The sequence below is a fragment of the Coturnix japonica genome, chromosome 4 (assembly GCF_001577835.2).
Source record: "Coturnix japonica isolate 7356 chromosome 4, Coturnix japonica 2.1, whole genome shotgun sequence".
NCBI classification, from domain to species: domain Eukaryota; kingdom Metazoa; phylum Chordata; class Aves; order Galliformes; family Phasianidae; genus Coturnix; species Coturnix japonica.
Genome location: NC_029519.1, coordinates 47,022,779 through 47,049,124, shown reverse-complemented (window position 1 = coordinate 47,049,124; position 26,346 = coordinate 47,022,779). Strand labels below are relative to the sequence as shown.

The window sequence follows — 26,346 nt, the reverse complement described above, 5'->3', positions numbered from 1 at the left end:
GGGAAAAAAGAGTTGTGATGTAGTGGCACAGGCTGCCAAGGGAGGTGGAGAATCACTACCTCTGGAGGTGTTCAAAAAACATGGAGATGTGGCACTGAGGGATATGGTCAGTGGGCATGGTGGGGGTGGGCTGGTGTTTGGATTAGATGATCTTAGTGTTCATTTCCAGCATTAATGATGTTATGATTCTAATCCTATGTGATTTGTGATAAAATAGCCCTGCTAAAAGAGACTAACTGAAGGGAAGTGATATCCCTAAAAGTAATTTTAAATAATTAGAGTTAATGAGGTATCCTTGTCCTGCTGGGGGGTTTCTAGTGGTTCTGCCCGGGGCCATCTATTCTTGGTCAAATACTGTTTCAAGATCTTTGCCAGTGGTCTGTGATGAAATGGAATTCATTCTGATGGAAAAAAATGTCAGCCATCAGAAAAATGTGTGGTATTGCAAAATGATAACATTGGTTATGTCAGTTATTCATACCCATTTCTAATGCTTTTTAATCAAAATATAGCCCGTACCATGTGAAAATGAAAAAAGAGTGGTAATATTCCTAGAAGAACTGTATTCTTGGTTATCTTTGCATACTGGAAAGCTGAACTCAGGGAAACACATTTTGATATTGGGTAAAGTTGCTTGTATGGGAGCAGAAAGTCTTGGTCACACTGACAAGGGAGCTGCTGGCATATCTTTGGGTCACACTGAGAATGAAAAAGATATCTGCCTCATTTCCTGACTACAAAAATCCCCAGTGCAGTGCTAATGTTAAGCAAATGAATTCAGTTGCTACATGCAAGAGTACAGGAAAATCTTCCTGAAGCCATGCGGTGAGACTTCCTGTATATATCATGGCAATGAAACTAGTGAGACTGGAAGCTACATCCAGGAAAAACCCAGGCAAACCCCTGGACAGCCTCCAGCTCTGCAGGAGTGGCATCAAGCAGACAGGGATATCCTTCCACAAAGGGCTCCAACATCTCCTTCCATACATGACGCTGCAGCCTGCAGGTGATAGAAATGTGCAACTGCCTGCAAGGGATAGGGAAAATGCCAAATATCAGGTCCTGCACTGCTTAGGAGTGTGGTGAATCAAACAGGCAGAGGTTTTGTGGTCTTGAATCACAGAATCATTAAGGTTGGAGAAGACCGCAAAGACTAAGTCCAACTATTAGCCCACCCCTCTATGCCAACTAACCATATCCCTCTCTATGTTTATTGAATGCCTCCACCCTGTCACCTCCCTGAGCAGCCCATTTCGGCTGAAATCATTCTGACAATTTTTTCCTAATATCCAACCCGAACCCACCCTGGCATGACTTGAGGCCGTCTCATTTCTCTTATTGCTCTTATCACTGTCACTTGGGAGGAGAGGCAGACCCCACCTTGCCACAACCTCCTGTCAGGCACTTGCAGAGAGCCATAAGGTCTCCCCTGAGCCTCTTCTTCTCCAGACTAAACAATCCCAGTTCCCTCAGCTGCTTCCCATGCAACTTGTGCTCCAGACCCTTCACAGCTTTGTTGCCCTTCTCTGGACATGCACCAATGTTCCTTTAGCAGAGCAAGCAGAGAACACAGAAAGCAACCTACCAGGTCTGCTGAATTCCTGATTGCTTTTTGTTCTGGCTACAGAACATAGTTCAGTTCCTCTTGTAATATCTTATTCTAGGCCTGAGACCTCCTAGGGCTCTGTGTGATAATAGGTACATTCAATAGGTATATTCAATTTTCATTTAGTTGACACAGGAAGAAAACATGCTTGTAAACCAAATCATTAGTGGTTCTTATTTCATTCATTGGCCCTCAATGTGCTTCCACACTGCCTGTACCTTCTGGCACAACATTTCAGCCATGTCAGTGGCTGCTTTGGGCAAAACAGCTCTGTGAACATTGTAAGTACAGGCAGTGCTCATCTGCTGTTACCATGAGGGCACTGATACATATTTGCAGTGCTGAGATGAGATTGCTTTTCTGTATCTGGAGGTGAAAGACAGGGGAAGTGTTGGGCGTATTATCAACAGAGTTGCAGACAATGTGAAAAATACAAAGTAGCTTTTTCTTCACTTTATATTTATGGATACAAATATAATGAGGTTATGAGGTTCCTTATAATGCCTACTTTCAAGTGCAGCTAGTTTTGTTACCCCTGAGTAAGGAAGGCCTGGCTGCAGGGCGGTACTGGCTGTCACCCTGTAGATGCCTGGCAAGATTTCTTTGCTGTTTTCTGCTTCAGCTGTGACCTGACTTTTTACCAGCAGAGTGCGTGTTATGTTCACATCAACATGAACCAATCATTCATTTATCAGCAAGCAAAATCAGGAAATCAGGGGTACTGACAGAGGAAGGAGATGATCCTGAAGAATATCTGATACTGTTCCATTAACTCATTTAAAGCCTGCCATGCTGACAGCACCAGCCACTGCACGAATCACACTGTTTTATATCTGCTCTAGTTTCCTAGACATTTAAATGGCTTTTTGCTAAAATAATAGTGATAATAATAAAGTAAAATTGTTGTTAAAGCATCTAATAACTTTGACTATGTATGAAACAGCAGCTATGGCTCAGAACACATCGTAGTTATTTTAAGGACATTATCAAAATATTCTGTCTGAAGTTGTTTTGAAAATCAGCTCTAGAAGCTTGTGCAGTTTCCTGCATTTTAGCTGCAAAAGCACTTTCTGAATCCTATGAAGTGGAATTTGGATGCGGCCGCTTTTACTCCGGTGCCTGCTATTGTCAGGCCTTGTTTTCTACTGGGTATAGCAGAGTAAACCCGGTGCTGTGAAACTCGTTAACTAGGCACTCACGTTTCTCAGATGGAGCTGCAGCCAGGGGCCGCCGCACGCCTGCGGACGGAGCTCGGCGTCGGGGAGAGATGTCGTCCGGCTCCCGGGCGGGCACCAGGGGGAGCTCCGGGACCGCGGTTGCGGCACGACGGCTGCGGGGTCCCACCGCGGTCTCGCTCCGCCGGACCGGGGTGAGCGGCTGAGGGTTTTGTCGGGGAGGAAGTATAGGAGTCTGCTGAAGTTTGCCTCGGGGTCTTTATTGAAAATAAGGAGATAAGCAGAATTTAAAAAGTTTTTTTTTTTTTTTTAAAAAAAAGTTAAAAGAACGAATAGCTTGGAGTTATGTGATAACGATAAAATAAAACTCCGAGCGTCTCAGGGGTCGTCCCCCTTCCCGCCGGGCTCGGACGGCCGCGAGCAGCGGAGCGCAGCAGCCGTCTCCGCACCCAGAGCCGTCGGAGCCGCACCTGCCCCAGGTGCGATGCGGGCGGGCGGGCGGCGGGGCGGGGCTGGGGGCCGGGCGGGGCGGGGCTCGGGGCGGGCACTGGGGCTGCGCGGCCAATGGGAGGCCGGGGGGGAGCCCGGCCGGGCGTCAAGAGGGACGGGATCAATGAGCGCCGCGCAAAGTTGGGGCCGGGCGGCGGTGGGTTCCGCGGCCGTGGATTACAAACTCAGCGGAGGAGGAGAAGGAAGCGGCGGCGGCGGCGTTCAGCGGCGTCTCCCGGGCCGGGCATGGTGGCGGGGTGGTGGCGGCCGCTGAGGCGCGGCGGAGCACGAGGCCCCCGACGGCGCGGCTGCGGCTGCTGAACGGCGATGCGGTGCGGAGTCCCCGGCCGCCCCCCGGCCCCCGTACGGTGGCGGGCGCAGGACGAGCGGCGCGGCCCTTGAGTACAACGGACGGCCGATCGGGTCCCTCCCCGGCGGGGCAGGGCGAGCGAAGCCTCGGCGGGATAGCGGGAGGGAGGGGCCGGAGCGAGGCGGCTGCGGGAGGCGGCCCCCGGCCGGGGGGCACCGCCGAAAGCGGCGGCGGCGGCGCCGGGCCCCGCCGCGGAAGCGGCCCCAGGGTCGCTATGGGCCGCCCCACCGCCGCCGCCCGCCGGGCCCCGCCGCCCCTGCTGCTGTCGCTGCTGCTGCCGCTGCTGCCGCTGGGCGCCGCCGCCGAGCCCCGGCAGGTCTTCCAGGTGCTGGAGGAGCAGCCGGCCGGCACCTGGGTGGGCACCATCGCCACCCGGCCCGGCTTCACCTACCGGCTGAGCGAGCACCACGCCCTCTTCTCTATCAACGCCACCTCGGGCGCCCTGCACACCCGCGCCTCCATCGACCGCGAGAGCCTGGCCAGCGACGTGGTGGACCTGGTGGTGCTCTCCAGCCAGCCCACCTACCCCAGCGAGGTGCGCGTCCTGGTGCTCGACCTCAATGACAACGCGCCCGTCTTCCCCGACCCCTCCATCGTGGTGACTTTTAAGGAGGACACGGGCAGCGGGCGGCAGCTCATCCTGGACACGGCCACCGACGCCGACAGCGGCACCAATGGTGTGGACCACAGCTCCTATCGCATTGTCTCTGGCAACGAGGAGGGACGTTTCCGCCTCAACATCACCCTCAACCCTAGCGGCGAAGGTGCTTTCTTGCATCTGGTTTCGCAGGGCGGGCTGGATCGGGAGGCCGCCCCCAGCTACCAGCTGTTGGTGCAGGTGGAGGATAAGGGCGAGCCCCGGCGGCGCGGGTACCTACAGGTCAACGTCACCGTGCAGGACATCAATGACAACCCACCCGTCTTCAGTCAGACTCTTTATCAGGCACGTGTGCCCGAGGATGCACCCGTTGGGGCCAGTGTTCTGCAGGTGGCAGCAGCTGATGCTGATGAAGGCACCAATGCTGACATCCGCTACCGCCTGGAGGGAGGCGATGGTGGCGGTGGGGAGGGGGCCAACAGCCTCCCGTTTGAGGTGGATCCTGAGAGTGGTGTGATTCGTATCCGGGAGCACCTGGACTATGAGCTGTGCCAGCAGTACTCACTGACAGTGCAGGCCACAGATCGTGGGGTGCCTGCACTGAGCGGCCGGGCTGAGGCCCTCATCCGTCTGCTGGATGTCAATGACAACGAGCCCCGGGTGAAGTTCCGCTACTTCCCAGCCACGTCCCGCTTTGCCTCTGTGGATGAGAATGCAGCACCTGGAACTGTGGTTGCCTTGCTGACGGTGAGCGATGCTGACTCCCCCGCTGCCAATGGGAACATCTCTGTGTCAATCTTGGCAGGCAACGAGCAGAGGCACTTTGAGGTGCACAGCAGTAAGGTACCAAACCTCAGCCTGATCAAGGTGGCAGCTGCGCTGGATCGGGAGCGCATCCCTGCCTATAACCTTACCGTGGCTGTGGCTGATAACTATGGGGCCTCACCACCATCCCCGGGATTCCCCACCTCTTCCCTTTCCCCTGATGGGGTAGTGGCAGCTCCTGTGAGCCGCTCTTCAGTGGCTAGCCTGGTGATCTTTGTGAACGACATCAATGACCACCCGCCTGTCTTTGAACAGTCAGTGTACAGGGTGAACATCAGTGAGGAGGTGCCTGTGGGCAGCTACGTGCGGGGCTTGAGTGCAACAGACCGTGACTCGGGCCTCAATGCCAATCTCAGATACAGCATTGTCTCGGGGAATGAGCTGGGCTGGTTCCATATCAGTGAGCACAGTGGGCTGGTCACCACGGCTGGTCCTGGGGGTGGCACTGCTGGACATGCTGCGGGTACATCTGTCACCAGTGGGCTGGACCGGGAGACCACTTCCCAGGTGGTGCTTAACATCAGTGCACGTGACCAGGGGGTGCAGCCCAAATTTTCCTATGCACAGTTGGTGGTGACCATCCTGGATGTCAATGATAACAAGCCTCGCTTCAGCCAACCTGAAGGCTACCAGGTTTCCTTGGCTGAAAACTCCCCATCGGGAACTGAGTTGCTGGTCCTGAGTGCTGTGGATGGGGATCTGGGGGACAATGGGACCATTCGTTTCTCCCTTCAGGAGGCTGAGCCAGCAGTGGTGGCAGTTGGCCCCTCTTCGGTGACTCCTCGGCAGGTCTTTCGCTTGGATCCTGTGTCAGGCAAGCTCAGCACCATCTCACAGCTGGACAGGGAGGAGCAGGCTCACTTTTTCCTGCAGGTCCTGGCCACAGATTTGGGTTCTCCTCCCCTTTCTTCAGTAGCCCGGGTTAATGTGAGTCTTTTGGATGTGAATGACAATAGCCCTGTTTTCTATCCTGTCCAGTATTTTGCCCATATTCAAGAGAATGAGCCAGCCGGAACCTATGTAACCACAGTGTCTGCCACTGACCCTGATATGGGGCCCAATGGGACCATCAAGTACAGCATTTCAGCTGGGGATACCTCCAGGTTCCAGGTCCACAGCAAGACAGGGATCATTACCACAAAAATAGCCCTTGACAGAGAGGAGAAAACTGCTTACCAGTTGCAGGTTGTGGCCACTGATGGTGGCCATCTTCAGTCTCAGAACCAAGCCATTGTCACCATCACTGTCTTGGACACTCAAGACAATCCACCTGTTTTCAACCAGGGCATGTATGGTTTTGTTGTTTTTGAAAATGTTGCCCTAGGTTACCACGTGGGTACTGTTTTTGCTTCTACTATGGATCTCAACACAAACATCAGCTACCTTATTACAACAGGTGACCAAAGGGGTGTGTTTGCCATCAACAGAGTGACAGGACAGATCACCACAGCCAGTATTATTGATAGGGAAGAGCAAGCATTTTACCAGCTGAAAGTGGTGGCTAGTGGTGGGGCAGTGACTGGAGACACTATAGTCAATATAACTGTCAAAGATTTAAATGACAATTCCCCACACTTTATTCATGCTGTGGAAAGCGTAAATGTGGTTGAAAACTGGAAAGCTGGTCATACCATATTCCAAGCCAAAGCTCTTGATCCTGATGAAGGTGTTAATGGCATGGTCCTTTACAGCCTTAAGCAAAACCCAAAGGGCTTGTTTTCAATCAATGAACAAACAGGTGCTATAAGCTTGATAGGGCAGCTGGACATAAATGCTGGGACTTACCAGGTTGAAATCTTGGCCTCAGATATGGGTGTGCCACAGCTGTCCTCTACTTTCATTCTGACTGTCTCTGTCCACGATGTGAATGATAACCCTCCTGTGTTTGACCAGCTTTCCTATGAAATTACAATTTTGGAGTCTGAGCCTGTGAATTCACGGTTTTTTAAGGTACAGGCTACTGACAAAGATTCGGGACTGAACGGTGAAATAGCTTACAGTATAATTGAAGGAAATGCTGGGGATGCCTTTGGCATTTTCCCAGATGGTCAGTTGTACATAAAGAGTGAACTGGACCGTGAGCTTCAAGAAAGATATGTTTTACTTGTTGTTGCTTCTGATAGAGCAGTAGAACCGCTCAACGCTACTGTGAACATTACAGTAATTCTGGAGGATGTAAATGATAACAGGCCATTGTTCAACAGTACGAATTATGTATTTTATTTTGAAGAAGAACAGAGCGGTGGTTCCTATGTGGGTAAAATAAATGCTGTAGACAAAGACTTTGGGCCGAATGGTGAAGTCAGGTATTCATTTGAGCATTTGCAACCAGATTTTGAGTTGAACACAATAACCGGGGAGATAAGAAGTACCCATCAGTTTGACAGAGAAGCTCTTATGAGGCAGCGAGGAGCTGCAGTATTTAGTCTTACAGTTATAGCAACAGATCAGGGGTTGCCAAAGCCTCTAAAGGATCAGGCAACTGTACAGATCTACATGAAAGACATTAATGATAATGCTCCCAAGTTTTTGAAAGATCTCTACCAAGCTACAATATCAGAATTGGCAGCAAATTTGACACAGGTTCTGAGAGTTTCTGCTTCAGATGTTGATGAAGGGACTAATGGGTTGATTCATTATTCTGTGATCAAGGGAAATGAAGAAAAGCAGTTTGCAGTAGACAGTAGCACAGGCCAAGTGACCTTAGTAGGCAAACTAGATCATGAAGCTACTGCATCGTATTCACTTGTTATCCAGGCAGAAGACTCTGGAGCAGTTTCCTTAAGTTCAACTTGCACGTTGAGCATTGATGTATTGGATGAGAATGATAACAGTCCTTCCTTCCCTAAATCAACCTTGTCAGTGGATGTCCTGGAAAACATGAGAGTTGGTGAACTTGTTTCCTCAGTCACTGCTACCGACTCAGATTCAGGTGACAATGCTGACCTCCATTATAGCATTACAGGGACAAACAATCATGGGACCTTTAGCATCAGTCCCAACACTGGTAGTATTTTTCTTGCAAAGAAATTGGACTTTGAGACGCAATCTTTGTATAAGCTAAATATAACAGCAAAAGACCAAGGAAGGCCACCGAGGTCATCTACAATGTCAGTGGTAATATACGTTAGAGACTTTAATGACAACCCTCCTAATTTTCCTGCTGGGGACATTTTTAAATCTATTATTGAGAACATTCCTGTTGGTACTTCTGTCATTTCTGTGACTGCTAATGATTCAGATGCAGATATCAATGGGCAGTTAACGTATGCAATCATTCAACAAACGCCACGAGGTAATCATTTCCGTATAGATGAAGTCAGAGGGACAATATTTACCAATGCTGAAATAGATCGGGAGTTTGCTAATCTCTTTGAATTAACAGTCAAAGCCACTGATCAGGCTGTTCCTGTGGAGACCAGAAGGTTTGCTTTGAAGAATGTGACTATTTTAGTGATGGATCAAAATGACAATGTTCCTGTGTTCATATCGCAAAATGCTCTTGCAGCTGACCCTTCAGTCATGATTGGTTCAATCCTAACAACAATTATTGCAGCAGATCCTGATGAGGGAGCCAATGGAGAGGTGGAATATGAAATAATCAATGGAGATACCAAAACATTCATTGTGGATCGCTACAGTGGAGACCTAAGAGTAGCATCAGCGTTGGTGCCTTCTCAGCTAATATACAATCTTATAGTTTCTGCTACAGATCTTGGCCCTGAAAGAAGGAAATCTACCACGGAGATGACTATAATTCTACAAGGCGTTGATGGGCCTATATTCACACAGCCAAAATATATAACCATCTTAAAAGAGGGTGAGCCTATTGGGACTAATGTGATATCTATTGAAGCAGCCAGTCCACGGGGTTCTGAGGCCCAGGTGGAATATTACATTGTGTCTGTTCGATGTGAAGATAAGAGTCTGGGACGCCTCTTCACCATTGGACGCCATACTGGTGTCATCCAGACTGCTGCCATATTGGACAGGGAGCAAGGAGTGCGTCTTTACTTGGTGGATGTTTATGCCATAGAAAAATCTTCCATTTTGCCCCGCACACAACGAGCAGAGGTAAAGTTTTTCTTTTATTCAGTAGTTATTCATGTGATTGCTTTCTACTCAAGCTGTTTGATGTATTTGTTGTTAGTCAGGTGTTCTCTGAACACTAGTGTCAGCAGAAGACCTGAACCTTAAGTTTGCTGATTGATTACAGGTAACCTTCTAACTGGTATGCTTCAAACTGTTTTCCTCAAAGCTACCTCTAGAAACTTGAGAGAGGCTCAGGGAAAGTGCTTAAATTTGGAACTAAAGGCACAGTGTTGGCCATATACCTTCTGAGTAATAAATGCTTTAAGTCCTAAGAGCTTTAATCACAAGCATATTGTAAGTTTTGCAGACTTTCTCATTCTAGCAATCATAAATTAAGTCTTTCTGTTCTTGAGTGAGTTACAACTGGAGGTCTTTCATTGCAGTCATCATGTCAGCATTTGAGGATTGGTCAGTAGGGGATTGCTCTCTGAACAGTCCATTTAGTGTCACCGGTCTGGACATGCTTGTTCTCCCCTGCTGTGTGCTGTTCCTGGTGAAGTCTGTGGGATAGATCTCTAATCTACCATTACTTCTTTACCCATACAGACTAGCATGGAATGGTCTTGTTTCTGTAAAAATGTAACAGTGTAGCAGGCAACTTCCCTTATCAGAAAGCAGTTTGCTTTGGTGTTGTCTGAAGGATCTTTAAACATTCTCTGAATGATTATTTTGAGCAGCAAAGGGTGCAAAATAGATCTGAGACATCAGCTGTGAAGTACAAATATTTTAATTGCCCCAGAGTGTGGTAACTGAGCCACAGAGCTAAAAGCTTACACCATTCTTGCTGCCTTCTGTATGAAGACAGAAAGGCCTATTGTGAAAGGAGGTCGTTGTTAGCTTGCACCATGTTCTGGAGCTGTGTTTTGCACTTTGCTATGAGTCACTGAACTTTCAGTTCCATGGAAGTTTGGGGCCGACACCATTCAGTGGGTCAGCCAGGAGGGAATGCTGGAAGTGCACATTTTCAGTCATTTCCCCTGCAAGCTAAGCCCATTACATCAGCATTGTACAGCCTCCTGTGTTCTAGGCATTACCCCCATGTCTATTTCCACTTCAGACTTACAACTTTGTATGAGCCACCAAGGGTACTGTGGTAGCTTGGTGGGTTTTGTGTTTATTTATTAATTTATATTTTAGCAGATGGGGTATTTCAAGTTCTTACTTGGCATCTGTAGCTTTTTCTCTTAATTGCTACTTTTGTTCTTGTTAAAGTATGGTCTGTATAGATATGTAACCTAACTTTTTTACACTGACAGTGGTTGATGCTTTACGAAGCATTGCTAGTAGAATGGGAACTTCAGTAGATTCCGAGCTCAGATTTTTTCAGTGTCTGTGGGAGAGATTATCTAAACACGTGTGCTGTTAGCCATTGGTTATGTTTTGAAGAGTAATAGCATATCTGAATGCAACCAGTTTTAGTAGGGATGCTGGTTTAAATAATGCATGCTATTTTTATGAGAAGACTTTTATCATATGGTTCTATGTATCCCAGCTGAAAATTTATAAAAGTTAACAGAAAAATCTGATAAATGTTGAATTATTACTAAGTTATGTCATTTCTTAAGTTGCTTTAAGGGTTAAGCCTTTGTCAGTGAGTATTTGGGTCATAGTCCTGTGACTAAAGAGTTTCTTGACAGAAGAAAGGCTTACAGGAGGCCCAGTGGTTGCAATAGGCTCTCACATTGTAAAAGTATTTAATATGAATATTTGGTGAGCATTGAAGAGAACAACTATTGAAACTTTAAACAAATTTTACACTGTTGAATACAAACCGCTCCTGAAATCAGAAACAAATGTTTTATTCTGTAAAGAATATTGAGAGCAGTGGTTTGGAGCTTGGATTTCATGTTATTAGTTAAATCTTTATAACTTCTTAAATGCTTCTTCTCCCAAACATGATTAGCTTACAGTGCTTCATTAGAAATATATTATAAATTATAATCAGCTATCAACCTTAAAAAAATATAACCATATGCAGTATTTCGCTCGACTGATTTCATTTGTTTGGAATGGCTTTTGCTATCCCATGCCTGAACAAGAAGTACTACAGTAAAATTCTTTGCACAAGCTGACTGTTGGTGGCTGCTGAATAAGCAATGCAGCTTTTCTTCGTGTTGCTTTTGGATAATACTTTTTTGGCTTGAAAAATGTACAGTTGATGCAGTCTTAGTTTACTGCTAGGTTTCTTTTACAAGAAACAGACAGTCCTCAAGTACATGAATGCTGTCTTTGAGAACACCAAGCACACTTGTGCTAAAGTGTTTAGATTGGTTATCAGGAAGAATTTCTTCATGGAGGGGGCAGTTGGGTACTGGAATGGGCTGCCATGAGAGGTGATGGAATCCCCATCCCTGGTGATATTTAAGAAATTTAATGTGGTGCTTAGGGGCATGGTTTAGTGGAGGACTTGTAGTGTTAGGTGATGGTTGGACTTGATCTTAGTGCCTTTTTAAAAGTAAATGGTTCTATGACTTAGAGTCTGTGGATTTTTCAGCACTTAGATATTATATTTGTGTATGATTCTGTGTTCATTCTTTCTATACAGATAAGTGCAGGTTGAGATGATGCTTATGATCCAAGTGCTAAATAGTTTGAGATTTGCAATGAAAACACAAGTGCTCATTTCATTGTATTTTACAGCTAGATTTTGTAATTTTGGATAGTTATTTAATTTGAAAGCTGATTTTTTTTTTTTTAAATAATTTTGGCAACCTATTTCTCTGCAGCATGCAGTTACAAACCAAGCTGCTTGACACTGTATGAAAGTGTTCTGTGATCAGCCTTTCTTTTGCTTTTTTTTTTTTTTTTTTTCCCCCAGCATAAAATCTCTCTTACCCTCTTTAGGTAAGAAGGAGGATTTCCCCATTATGATCCTATAGTTAATATAGAATGACTAATGCAGATTTGTGTTGTTTGGGAAGCTCGTGACTTTATTCAATATTGCCTTCTGAAATAATTATAACAACTACATGTTGTATGATATATTGTGTGATTGTATGTTATACTGTGTGTCTGGGGTGGCAGTAATGCGAGGAACCTAGGGGCAATTCTCTTTCATCTGTGTCATGTTACTAAGGATTAAGTAGAATTAGTCAGAATCCCTAGTCTGAGATGTAATCCTTAAATGAGCAGCTCCTTTGGGAAGAACAGTGGGCTTTCTAGGGACCAGTGGTGCCAATGTGACTATTGTGTGTGACAAATGAGAAAGTAACAGAGTGCTGAGCTTCTTGTTCAGTTAATCTTTTGCATACTTAAAGTAGCTTTAAAGGAAGGGAGAAAAAGGTATTAATGAGGAAGGTGTGTGAACTTTATAGATAAGGTGATGAAATTGAAAATGGAAATGCTTGGAGAAGACTGCAGGGCAGATTAGTGTTCCTAGCAGTGTCTTCTATCTATGAATGCTAACATACTCTCAGAAGAGGTTTGTGTCTTCATTTACATGGTGGAACATGAGACTCTCAGTTTTATTTAGCATTTGTATGTTTGTAGCTTCTTCTTGTGGTTTTGTCGTGATTAGAAATTATTATGAAGCATCAGCTTCCACATCAGGGGAGGCTTTTATCCCCCCGGATCCACTGTCTGGAAGGAAATGTCTGCAAGATATGGGGATTCCAGATGATGCAGGCTGCTGGCATAGTAAGGGTCTGGAAACTAGTGGAGACAGGCAGAGTGAATAGCCCTCTCTCAGTGGAAAGAAAATCATAACACATTTTACATTGACTCTGTGTGAACTTCTGCCATAGCCATAAAACCATAATTACGTGGTGTAATGAGTTGATGTGAAACTGGGCTGAGTCAAGAAACTGAAGTCCTCTGGCTTAGCCATCTCCATGTCACTCCAGTGCCGCATGGGACCTTGCTACTCCCAGGAGTGAAGTGTAGGAGTTCAGATGTGAAATATTTTACATAGTCTTTGTCTGGCATGTCTTTTATTTACCCGTGCAAATAGGAACAATGGAGTACTCCTTGTATTCATACTATTTATAAATCGTTTTATTCTTTAATGATACATGGCATGTTAATTGTATCTTGACAAAGGAAACTACTTATGAAACATTTGAGTAAACAATGAAAATCTGCCTTCTTGACCCTTTTCCGAAGCTTTTTTTTTTTTTTTTTTTTTCTAATGCTAGTACTGATTTGAGAAATGTGTAATTAAAGGTATTGCTGTCATTTGTACTCATCTGAAAAGGGATCTATACACTCTCCTTGAGCTAGTGTGAGATGAATGTGATTTATGTTGAAAACAGTTCCAAACCAATTAGTGGGTTTCAGTTCAAAGTTGTCCTTTCATAATTTCTCTAATTTCTATAATGATTCTGCCATGCTAGATTTTCTTAATATCTAAAATTTCTTATTTCTTTGCTATTTTTGCAGCTTTGGGGCATTTTTACATGTGAGGTCACTTCATAATTTTTATGTTAAAAATCACTAGACTTTAAAAACAACATTCTTTATTATGGAAAATATTATTTTTCATGCGTCCGTAATGCAAACACTAGAAATAATGGCTGAAAACCAACGTGAAATGTTCTTGTGTTTATTTTTGCTAAGTGTTAAATTCTTCATACAAATCTCTAAATGATTCTTAGGTTGCAGTGCTGTTAATAAGCCAGTCCTTTTCCATGTAAAATGATATTCCCCAACCTGCTGGAGTGCAGGTTTCTTTCTGTGTGTTGGTGTTATGTGAAGCAATCAGTGGCTGTTCTGAAGTTCTCCTAAATGAACTTGCTTGCTGAAGCATTCATTCCCTCTTGGTCTCTCCAGCTCTCATCCCTAGCTTTGCTGTGGTAAGACTGCGTTGTTGTTGGCTCCTTCAGTCTTTGTTATTGTCTCTGCCGATTTCCTGAGCATATCTTGAACTTGGAGAAAGCAAATGCCACACCTCATCAGAGGATGCGTGTATCCTTTTGAGTGATGGAAAGAGGCTCCAGACATTTTCGTGGTCTTTTTTGTGTCTTCAGTGGCTGAATGTTGTTAAAATACCACTCTAAGGGTCATTCCTTTCTCCTCCTTCCCCAAATAAAGAAGTGCCTGTTTTATTTTTAACAAATCAACTCCTGAGCATGACATAGTTATAGTATTGTAGTTTGTTTTAACTGTGTCTAGACTAGGGAGTAGCATTACTCTTAACTCAGTTTAGTTTGTTACCCATGTAATTATGTCTGTGCAAAACCTGTGTGTGGACAAGCCCTAATACTCAAGGGTTCTAATTAGAAACAAAATTTACTGCAAATAAAATTGAAGTGAAACAAAGACTTTTCCTAACACAGTCAGGAAAAGCGATGCCAGATCAGTATGGTACATCATATGATTTGTTTCAGTAAATTTATAGCCTTACTTCACTTTGCCAAGAAAAATACCAGATATGTTAGGGAAACTGTGTCTTTGTTTTATTATGATGTTTCTCTTTATTCTAATAAATCTTGTATTTAATTAGACTGCTCTAGTCTAGACTGTCACTGAGGTTTATTTTCGTAGTGATCTATTTTTGTTTACTCCCTCAGAGTGATAGCATACCAAAAGGACAGTAGAACAGATGGAAACTGATAGCTGTGATTATTCTGTAAGAATACATATAGACACATTAGTTAATGCAAAGGAATTTCAAAGAGCCTATTATGAAGTGGTAATTTATGTGCCAACAGCTATGCAAAAAAACAGGTATTCACTGAACCATTTCATATCCTGCAGTCTTCATATGTGCATGCTATAAGCAGGCTATTGTTTGTATTGACATAATAATCTTGAGTAGTAGGGTTCTTCTATATTTAGTGCTGACATCCAGCTTTATAGACAGGCAAAAGCATGCTTTTGTTATGTGTTGAAAACATGCAGCAGCATTTGAGGTTCTCACAGATGGAAGGAGCTTTTGGTCTCAATCTTGTGGAGCAGAACATCTCACTGTGTGTCACCTTCCCCCCCCTCTCTATCCTGTAACTTGGAGATGGCAACCCCTGGCCAGGTTGGGGTTCCCTGCAGCAACCAAGCAAGGGAAGCTAACTCCTCAGAGCTCCATGAACTCTGTCTGAAGAGGGAATGTCAAAGAGCATCTTGGAGAGAATATGAGAGAGCTAGATCAGAGAAGGTCCACAGAAAGCTTGCTTTTTGCTGGTGCCCATGAAATGAGCTAGGTCTATTCAAAGGATCAAAATAGTTGGAAAGATCACTATGATCATCTCGTCCAACTGCCAGCCCATGCCTATTACCATGCTAGACCATGTCACTCAGTCCTGCATCTACCCTTTCCACTCCAGAGGTGGTTACCCCATCATCTCCCTGGGCAACCTGTTTCAGTACTTCACCACTCTTTCTGATAAGCATGTTTTCCTAATATCCAACCTGAACCTCCCCTGGTGCAACTTAAGGCCATTACCTCCTGTCTTGCTGACTACCTCTGTGAATTGTTCATGCGTTGGATAACAGACATTCATACACTGTTCCCTGTGATTGCCTCGGTGGAATCATCTCTGGGGGATGACATTTGTCTGTGTCCCTGTGGATGGTGTGTATAGCATCCTCTGCCAGAGCTGTAACATGAAGGATGGATTTTTCTCACAGATCCATGTTAAGTAAAACAAATGGGAATAATTTTGAGATGTGCCATATGGCCAATATGTGAAGTATCATCAGCCTCAATGGAGACTAACAACCTTGACTTCAGATATCCACATTTTCCAGTCTCTTGGCTAGCTGTGCTTTTCTAAATAAGCATGTACGTGCATGTGTCAAGATAATTCTCTCTTCAGCTACTCTGTTGGATGTGCTTTGAAAATGACCCAGCTGGGTCAAAAGCAACACTGTAGTTTTCTCTGTTACATCCACCTGTACTGTTTTTGGTTCTCATAATGTATTCTTCCGGACCTCTATCAAGCATGAGCCAAGCCTCAAACTGCCCTAATAAGCACACACATATCTTACAGATGAGGGGAACACAACACTGTGAATTGGTTATGTTTGTTTCTCCTCTTTATTTTACATTCCATATGAATTTCCTATAAATCAAGGACACGAAATATGCACTGAAGGGTTCAGAGTAAATTTATTGTATGTTGTCTTTGTTAGGGCACACGTGGACCTGCTTTGTAGTACAGTATGCCCCTGGTAAACTGAACTTGACAGGTTTGGATAAATAGAAGGCATATGAGAGAACAATAATGCTCGTGCTTCATGGGTTGACATTGGTAGATGTCTTCAGGGCATCTGGTGCCTACTGCTCACAAAGGTCAAGTGCTTCTTCCTGGGGGCTGTATCATAGAGCCTAGCCTCCTGTGCCTCATGTGCTGCAGGGACACATCTGTATCTTCTTACCTCTGCTGGGCTGTTTTCTGGAAAGCTGTTTATTCCTGTGAACTGATGAGCTGGAGACTTTCTGTTACTTCTGACTCATTACCAGACCCTGAGTTAGACGTATGTGTTTTTGGGGTGTCTTATTAGTATATAGTATAATTATCACCCTCACTGATGGGAAGGAGGAGTAGTTCTTCATCCACAACCCCACTTGGGAGGGTACAGCAGGGCCAACATAGGTCACAGCAGCACTGCAGAAGGTCCAGGCTTTGGGATCCCAGTCTGAAATACTGCCAAGTACTTTCTGCCAGGCCTCCGGTGTAGAGTTGCTCTGAGCTGATACACAGCTTTGCTCTGGTACTGCTGTTTATGTCCTTTTCTTGTCTGCTGTGAAGGGAGGAATGAACAAAGGGCAATTCTCATTCAGCAAACTGTGGTAGTGTGTGGTAATTTTAGTTTTAAGCTTTTCCCTTAAGGATTAATTTGCAGCTATATTCGCTTTAAATGCTTTTGAAATAATTTTGAGGCTTTTTCTTAAAATACAATTCAGGAGAAAGATGTTAATTTGAAGAACACTTATATATTGTACTTAACATACCCAAATTATAGTCTCCTTTTAAACCTGTGCACAGAACTTATATCCTGTTTGTCCCGAATTAACTTATATAGAAGCTAGTGCTAGATAGTGCTGAATTGAGTTCTGCAATAAATTTAATTATCAAAATAAGAATTTGGTGTGTAGCACCCTGTAGCAGCCGGAGAAAGAAAGTACTAATCTCATATTATAGTGTGTATATGTAATATAAATATTACTTTGAATTTCAGACTAGAGATGTGGGTTTTCTGCAGGCACTGTATGTGGGAAAGAATGTGATTTTTGTTTCCCTTGCAGTGGATCAGAATGTAAATTGTTCCTTAGAGAGCTCAAGAGAAAGTTAAGGTGAGGGCTTTTAATGTTGAGTTCTTTTGGGTCATTCTGGTAAACTAAGAGAATTTTGCTGAAATAGTTTAGAGGAATAAATAAGATGCTGGAACTATGGTACATGTCTGCAATATATGTGCTTAAAGCTTGCATTTTCCATAGGGGGTTTCTCATATCACATTACACTCTAGGATTCCTGGTGTTTTTCTCCATTTCACATTCTTTATTCCTTCAATACAACAGATCTTTTTAATCCATCAAAATGTCATGCTGTCTGAAATATGGAGACATGTAGTGATTACAAGGCTGTTCAGAAACAGAAGGCAAACTCTGTGCTTTATTGCACTTATTCTTTAGAGACCTGTATTTTTGTTTGTGTGTTTATTTAAATGAGGTGGGTGTGTTTTTTGTTGTTTTTGTTTTGTGAGCATGATTGTATTCCCTTTGAAAGCAGCTTAATGAAGTCTTTATGCCTGTCTGGTTTGAGGGGGAAAATACATATATATAGAAAAATTGGGTCTTTATGATTTTGGTAAACACATAAATGAAAATATTAATTTTAACCCCAGCAGGGTCAGATTGTCTGGGATTTAATTATGGTGATGGTGATCTTACATAAAGAAGAGATTTTCTTTTCACTGTTTTTTCTCTCTGACAACTCTCTTAACTCATGCACTTCTAGCTTTCAAGGATTCAGCTTTCATTTTGTTTTTGTTTATAAATTTATTAACACCAAATAATTCCTGTGATCCGCAATGAAGGTTGCTTGTTTTTTTTTAATCATCCCTTTATTGTTCCATGCTGTGTTATCAACTGAGGCTGCAGTTACTCACAATAAGGTTAAGTGATCATGTTGAGCTTGTAATTAATTAAACACAAGCAACGATGCCTTATTATTTTAAGCCCTGCAGTTGACAGATTCAGACGTCTGCTCGAGCTGTGCACTGGTGGAGAGAGAAGGAAGTGGGAGTGAACGTTTTCTCTGCAGGGCAGGATGATATTGGGTAGGAGAAAGCTGCGCACATGCCTGCCAAAGTACTTGGATCAGACTAAGGGAACACAGATGGCTGAGGCTGATAAAGGTGTCTCTTATTGTTTTTGCTGCTCAGTTCTGTTTTGTTTCTGAGTTTGTGTGAGGGAGGGAGAGGTAAGAGGGGAGGAAGAAGACTACACAAATATGTTTATTTTAATACATTTTACGCTGTAGAGAAGAACTTGTATAAATGCAATAATCCTGCTCAGACGAGCTCAGTAGGATGCCATATGCTGGAGCTAAGCCCTTCTTTTAGGTTTCGGTAACAAACGAACAATAACAAGTCCCAAGGGATTTATGCTGCAGTTCTACCACGTCCTGCTGTCTGACCTTTGGTTCTTATCTCCTCATAGGAAAATCACAATGCAGGGCTGGAAGCAGCTCCAGAGAACTGAACTAAAAGCTGTGGCTGTAACCAACTTGACTGCTAACCCTCCTCCTGCGCAGCTCCTCCTTGTTGCCTGAGTTTTTTTAATTGCTGTGAGGATCTGTCATGTCCAGGTGTTATTCTATTGTCTGTTGTTTTGGTGTGGTTTTTCTTTTAGCTTTTCTACTGTTTGTTGCTGTAGAGATCAAGCAGTTGCTATCTGGTTAGTGGTTTGTTTAAAGTTGCTCGCAGAAATCAGTCATTTTCCCCAGATATAGTGGTTGTTCTAAGTCCGCTGGATCTGTTGCTCCCTTAAGCAACATCCAGGGCTGAGGAGAAGGAAGTGGAAACAAAGACTTTTTTTTTCCTACCGTCTATTTAAAGGCAAAGTCTTAAACATTTTCATTAAATGATTTAAGAAAGATTCCTGTTTTGGAAATGCAATGTTTTCGTGCTCGTGGTGGCTGGAAAACCCAGTGGATATTCCATCTACTGAGAATGAAGGAAAAACGGGACTTTGTGCTAGAGCAAATTAATTTCATTTTGAATGCATCTATCAATTTGCAGTCATTAAGGTGAGAATGCAGGTTTTTTAAATAGGAATTGAAGTATTCAATATAGTCCTGCAGTTATACTGCTAATGGTATTTAGGCCAAAATAAACAGCTTTATTTTGGCCAGTTGTATTCTAAATGCTTTTTCTTGCCTTCACCCCATATACATGTTTGTAAAACAGGCATTGAAATGAATTTTTGGTGGTGTAAAGCTGCCCAGATCTGATGGAGGGAGACAGTGTTTCATTCTAAGTTTTGCTGATATAAAATGCATGAGCTTTTATAATTCCTTGAGGTCTTACATGTGCAAACAGTTCCTTCTATAAATACAGCAGAATGTTACGAATATTAATTGTGGCTACTACTATACAAATAGAAAAATAAATGCAACCCAGATACGTTCTCCCTGGAAAAAAACAAGTGTGTGAGCATTAAAAGGCAGATTTTTTTCCATTAAAATGTGTCATTGTTATTACAGCTTTGAATCTATGAAAGGCTTATAGGCATAGGAATCTGGACTTTATAAAAGAGTTACTTAAAAACAAAAGTAAAAAAAAAAAACACCAAAAACAAAACCCTGGCTTTTATTTTAGTTATGCTAATGTTTTCAATCTTTTTTTAGTTAATGAGGTAGTACTTCATATATATTGATATACCAAAGCAGAAATTGAGGCCTCAGAGAAGTCTTCTAAAATCTTAAAATCTATATGGAAAGCGACACAGGGTAAACACCTAAGATCTAATGAATACTTGCTTTTGCCAAGGAAATAAGGAAAGTGAGACATTCAGCGGCGTGTAATTAATGGTTGCGACTCTGTATAAAGCAATATAAGACAATGGTATTAACACATTGCCCTCAATTAAAAAAAACTAGTGAAAAGTTAGGGTATGAAGGAGGCTACAGGGACAACTTTATGGAGCATGGTTCTATAGAAAGGAAGTTGATTAAACTCTAAAAATTAATTTTTAGTCCTATGCATTGGTTATTATTTATACAAGATTAAAAATAAATGGAACTCTATCTAGTGCTTGCTGTTGAAGAAATGGTTTTCTTATGTGGGGAAGATTCCGATTTAAAAAATGTATTTATTGAGAAACTTGAGTGTTTGCATGCATAAAGGTCTTACATTGGAGACAGCGACCAGCTAGGACTCTTAGCATACTTGAGAGTAGGTTGGTGGCTGAATTCTACATTCCTGTCCCCCCCTGCCATGTTCAACTGCAAATGAAAATGTTTGAAATGGGCAGTGTATTCAGTTCTTCAAAACTGTTTAACAAAGTTCACATGGCAATTTTCTCTTTAGAAAAAGCTCTGTTTATTATCAGTTTCTTTTTAATTTTCAGTCCGGAAAGTTTTAGTGAAAATAAAGGATTGTTTTAGTATACCGAAAGATACTATCTTTCTCCACTATTCCAAAATACATTTTTATTGTAACAAATCTGTGTGGCTGTGTGCTTTTCCATTTAAATAAATAAATAGAACTCCAGTGTTCAGAGTGAAGAATTCTGAAACAGAGAAACACTGCCTTAGGATTTCCTCTGTGACATCCAGAGACATTGATTAATTGGGTCAGTCAGTGTGGCTCTCTTTTAAAAAAGAAAAAGCTTAATGATTAACTAATTTCTTTTTCTGTGCCTCCTGCTGAGCATATAAAAGGCTTATGGAAGAATGTAGAAATGAGGCACTTAGAGTTGTTGTTGAGCACAATAGAAACACAGATAAATGTTTCCCAATGCACTATATATAACCAGAAACATGCATTTCCTTGTGATAGATTTCAAGATTTGAATATAATGTGTGCTCGAAGTCATTGAGTGTTTTCTGGAGAGGGAAGAAAAAACAGCTCTTTCTCCCTGGGGTGTGGGTAAAGTAACATCTCTATTGAATGGTTTACCAGTGGTTGTTTTAATGTATGTTATAGCGTCACATCTGAAAACTGAGGATTTGTTAAGTTATTACCAACTTAAAGCCAAGTGACGTTGCTCTGGCTTGGCATCTCTAAATGCCTAGTGAAAGGTAGTGAGGTTTGAGATGTGCCTGCTGTGAATTTGTAAATTATTTTGTTGGCATCACCTGGCGATCAGGCACTTGTTCCATAAATAAGGGGATCATAATGCAGTTGGCAACGGCTCTCATCTTTCGTGAGAGATTCCATGTAGTTGGTGAATGCCAGACGTGGTGGTAGTGTGGTGAAGCATAATTAAGCATCTCTTGAATTATGTATACATACTATTCAGTGTTGTTTTACCTGTATCAAGTTCAACTCTGTTTTAATTGTGTTTTCAAACCAATGTATGAAATCTATGTGTATGCTTTTGAAAAACATATTCTTGGTATTAGTTATGTCTTGATATTTTCCTTCCTATTTGTCTTCTAAACTGGTATTTGGTTAGTATAGCAATATATGGGGCAGTGGGAAGATTTAAGTGTTTAAAGAAATAAATAGCTTTTATATCATACAGGTCTTCTCCTTCATCATATAAGAGTACCTCCTTTGTGTGATGGAGCTAGTGGAATAGAGGAGGGAATGGGACAGTGAGTGCTGAAGAAGATCAGTAGATCCTGTTCAAATTAGATTGAGCGGGAAGAGCCCAAGATATGTAACAGATGCAGAGCTTTTTTAGATGCTGTGTTATGTAGGGCACCACTGTTTTCGCTCCTGTTCGATGTGATCAGTTGCATTTCTTTGTACTTAATCTCTGTCAAGACATCTGATTTATGTGATTTACGTTTTGGGAAGTAGTTCCATCTTCTGAGGAAGAATTTTCCTTGGATTAGCTGGTAGCTCTTTGTAAATAGCAGTTTTTTCTTTTTATTCTTCACATGATTAGGAAAAGAACAATTTTTGTGAATAACTATATGGTTTACCACCGTATTTAAAATACAAGAATTGATGTAATTTCTTGGTAAGCTAAAAGATGTTGTGTATATATCAATATGAAAGTTACATCAGGGTAGTTTCAATGTGGTTACTTTATATATTTTGAAAGTTACATCTTTCATAAAACTACCTTATAAACGTTGTGGGTATACATAATAGATGTCTGACGGTAGCATGCAGCTCGATATTCTTAATGTAAACACTCCCCTAAAGTCATTTGCCTCCTAATATTCAATCAGTGTTAGTGTGATAGGTGCAAATTCACGTACACTTAAGCATTTGAAATTTAGTGTTACCTTTATGGATGCTAGAATTAGTTCTGTTATGGTATGTGGATAGCATCATCGGGAAATTTACGACTTGAAGTCCAAGTATCCTTTCAAGGGAATGTTGTTTGTGTTACAGGCTGATAGGTTCTGTCTGGCTCCATTGGCTTTCTGAAAGGTTAGTAGGTTGGTGGCACATGGGGTGATGATCAGGGGATCTTAGCTTAAGGATTTAATTTCTTTTGAAAATGTAAATCCTGATCCAGACTTCTTTGCTTTTATTGTGACAGTGGCATGACATGACTTTCTGATGGTAGCTTTCACTGGAATTTTATGAGTCCTTTGAAAAGAGCCTGCGTGTTCTTTTCCAAAGAGAGACAGTTTAAGCAAATAGGTGGCAGGTAGGTATTTTAGGGGGGGTTGCTCATTGCCGTCCTCATTCAATATCTTGGCATGGACAGTTGTATCAGCACCCTGTAAAGTGGCTTAGGAAACAGATCCTGCTGAAAGATAGTCCCCAGATAATTATTTTTCAGCCAGGTCAATTTTTCTAACCCATGTTACAGCATAGTGATGCAGCTTATGGTGGTGGGCAATGAGAAACTGAGGATGAAAACCTGGGGGATGGAAAAGGGAGATCGGCAGTGATTTAAACCAGGGTAATTAAAAAAAAAACAATTAAAAAAAAAAAACCCAAAAAACATTTTGATTGTTTTTATCCCTCGAAGAGTATTTTGATACTGTTGGAAGTTTCACGTTTAACTCCAAGTCTTTGTATCCAAGCATTTAATAGATAAGCATCTGGGTATCTCCTGCAATTTGGTCCCTATCTTGTGTGTATGTATTGGATAGGAAAGCATGTATTTCATTAACTGCACATAATTGGAGCCTTAGAAGACAACATCATTTACTATACAGTGTTTCTCTTTTCTAAGTCTTCATCTATGTCATCTACTTTATTTTTAATAAAATCCTGTTTTGTGCCTTTTTGTTTTTTTAGTACATGCTTATCTTTTTCAGTCTTTCACAAACAGTTCTTTAAAAATGATGCAGAACATGGCCAACTTTTTGATCTAACTGCTGCTATTTTGAAGCTGAAAATGCTAGAAATCAGGTTTTAACAATGACTTGCAAAAAGTCTGCCAAAAAAAATAACAAAACTATCTCAGGATTTAGTTAGTAGTGAAAATGTTCCCTCATTTCAAATGCAGACTGTCCTGGGTGAATAATGGGATACAGGAATGAGTGGAATGAAGGAATGCATCTGGATTCTGCGGCTCCAGAAGTTGAAGTTGTCCAAAGCCAGGGTGTCTGTCAGTAGTCACTGAGGAGGAGCACTTGGCAAACTCTAGTCCACATCTCTGGAGCACTGACCTGGGAGATTGGATAAGCATGCTGTGGACTCACTACACGTGCATACACTGATGCTGTAGTGTGAAGGAGGCTTGTCCCAAGGGCTTCCCTTAAGCCTGTCACTTCTTAGGTCTTGTGAACTACTTACTTGTGCACATAGCTGAAGTAAAATCATTGCAAGATAACTCCTAGGGTAAGAATTCAGGTCTTGACTCAAGAGGAGCACTGAAATAAAGTAAGAAAGATGCTGTCTTTTCTTGCACTTTAGTTTTCTGTCATTGTCCACGTCTACAAGTACCTTCCTCTTCTGTTAAGTTCTGAATGTGAATTTAGTATGTACATATACATATGTGTGTTTTTTAGTGTGTAGTCATTTGCATTTATTGTTTTTATTTAATTCTTCTTCCTGCTCTGTTATTGGTAGCATTATTTGATTCATTTCTGTGATTAATCCTTATCCCTTCCAAGCCCATGGAACCATTAAAAAACAAAAAAGAAATCCTAATAATAATAGTAGCATTCAAGTTCCTTTATCTTCATTTTGTTCTAGTGCAGTGGTGGATATTCCAAATTCTCCATGGTAATAGAGAAGTATTTCAGAAGTAAGTATCTTGCCAGATCTGTGCATTTTCATTACCATTATTGCTAAGGAGAAAGCGTATTTTATCAGACATGGGCTTTGTAGCACTAGAACATAGATGTTTAAAGCTGATGCAAATTAGTGTTCTTTCATTGTGAGTTTAACACTGAAGTAGTGCAATTTTTTTTCTTCTTTTTTAAAGAACCAAAGATCTTTTCTAAGAAAGAATTCACTGGCATCTCTTTGGTAGGCAAGCGGTGCAATGCATCCCTGTGGTTTCTTACAGGCTGAACAGAAAGATCTTCTTAACTCTGCCTTTTTTGTTGCTTGTGGATTATGTGCATTAGCTGTTATCCCATTATATGCTACATTCATAACTGCTCTGTTCAAGGTCTGAAGTAACCAGGTTGGGACTGTGTACAGTCCTACTAACATGAAAAGAGTACAGGCTAAAAAATTAGTATTTGGCTACTGGGAAGACAAATAAGGAACCAAAGATTTCTACTTAAAGTGATTCAACATTTCTTTCTTCTTTTACCTTTACCTGCCCGACTGGATCCCTCCTTTCTTTCATTTTGTGTGTCATATTTGACCTAAGCCAGGTGTCTCTGCCTGATTTTACAGTAGTTTTTCTATGCTGCAAGTCTGATAAGGGCTGGAAACTACAAAGCATTGCAGAGCTTCTCAGAGCACTAATTCCAGTTCAATTCTGTGAAACAAAGGTGTTTTCTGAAGCAATCCCAAGGAGCCTGGCTGTGACGGTGCAGGGTGGGTGTGATACTTTTACTGCTGGAGCAGCTCTGAGCATGGCGAGCGCAGTCGTATTGCATTAACAAGTACACTTCTTTTCCTGCAATTGTCTTGTCGTTTTTTTAATCCCATTGTTGATGTTCTGTTTAGGACTGAACTTAGTTAGCAATTAGAGTATTAAACTCTTTTAATACCTAGTTTTTCTACTTGACAATTTATGAGATAAATACACTATTCTTTCAACCAGAGTAACTTTATGGTTGTTTTTTATTTTTTTTAATTGTTTTTATTTATTTGTTTTATTTGTATTGTCTTTGTCTGGGCTAATTATTGGATGCTTCAAATTATGGATATTCATCGAGTCAACCCAGGAAAGATGTAATCTAATAAAAAATCATGTTCAAAGCCTTTTGTCTATATTGAGATTACATACATAAATCAATCAGAAAGCACTCACATTCATTCCCTGACATTTAAGAAATAAAGTAGCTTGGTGCTACACTTACAAATGTTACAGTTATTTAAGACTCGTTAAATTACTCTTTGGTATGTCTATAGGAAGATTAATCCTGGAGAAATTGCATATATTGCTGATTTGATATTTAAGACTTTAATATCTGAATGATTAGTAGCAGTGAAACTTTTGTTAAAGAGTAATTGTAGTCATAATTACCCATACAAAGGGCCATATAAATTCCCTGTATAACTTGGTGTGATATCTCAATGAAAGTTTGTCTATCCACTAAATTTTTCCTATAAGGCAATGTAGGTTTGTGAAAATTGAGTAGATGCAGGGTCTAGCCACACAGTTAGTGGCTAGCAAGTGTAATAAAGCAAGGAGAGTGCATAGAATTGTATGAACTTTTTATTAAGGTTGCTCAAAATGAATTGATTTGGCTTCACTATGGTTCAGTGAACATCCTTAGTAACATAAGAATATGTGTGATGAATGGCAAGAATAAAATATTAAACGTTGGTTTGTAATTGAAGGGGTTGGACTTAGATCAAAACGCTACAGTAAAGTGCACTGTGTCCTTACAACAGCTTTGCAAGCAGAATAATATGTAAGTAAAGGGAAAAGAGTTATTTCTGTCCTTATGAGCTTCACACATGTATGAATTTTCATATCAGTGGACTTTTGAGACATTCTTTTCTGTGGATACACTGAAGATTTCAGACCAAATAGTGATAACAG

The 26,346-nt window shown here is 41.9% G+C and overlaps 1 protein-coding gene across 1 annotated transcript in view; it reads left to right on the top strand.

The window, feature by feature from the left end:
* Positions 1–3,834: 3,834 nt before the first annotated feature.
* Positions 3,835–26,346, top strand: part of FAT4 (FAT atypical cadherin 4) — a 130,328-nt gene continuing 107,816 nt past the window's right edge. Inside the window, exon 1 of the mRNA XM_015861904.2 lies at positions 3,835–9,137. Within this exon, the coding sequence (XP_015717390.1) occupies positions 3,855–9,137 (5,283 nt within the window). The 5' untranslated portion in view covers positions 3,835–3,854. The remainder of the gene's footprint in view (positions 9,138–26,346) is intronic.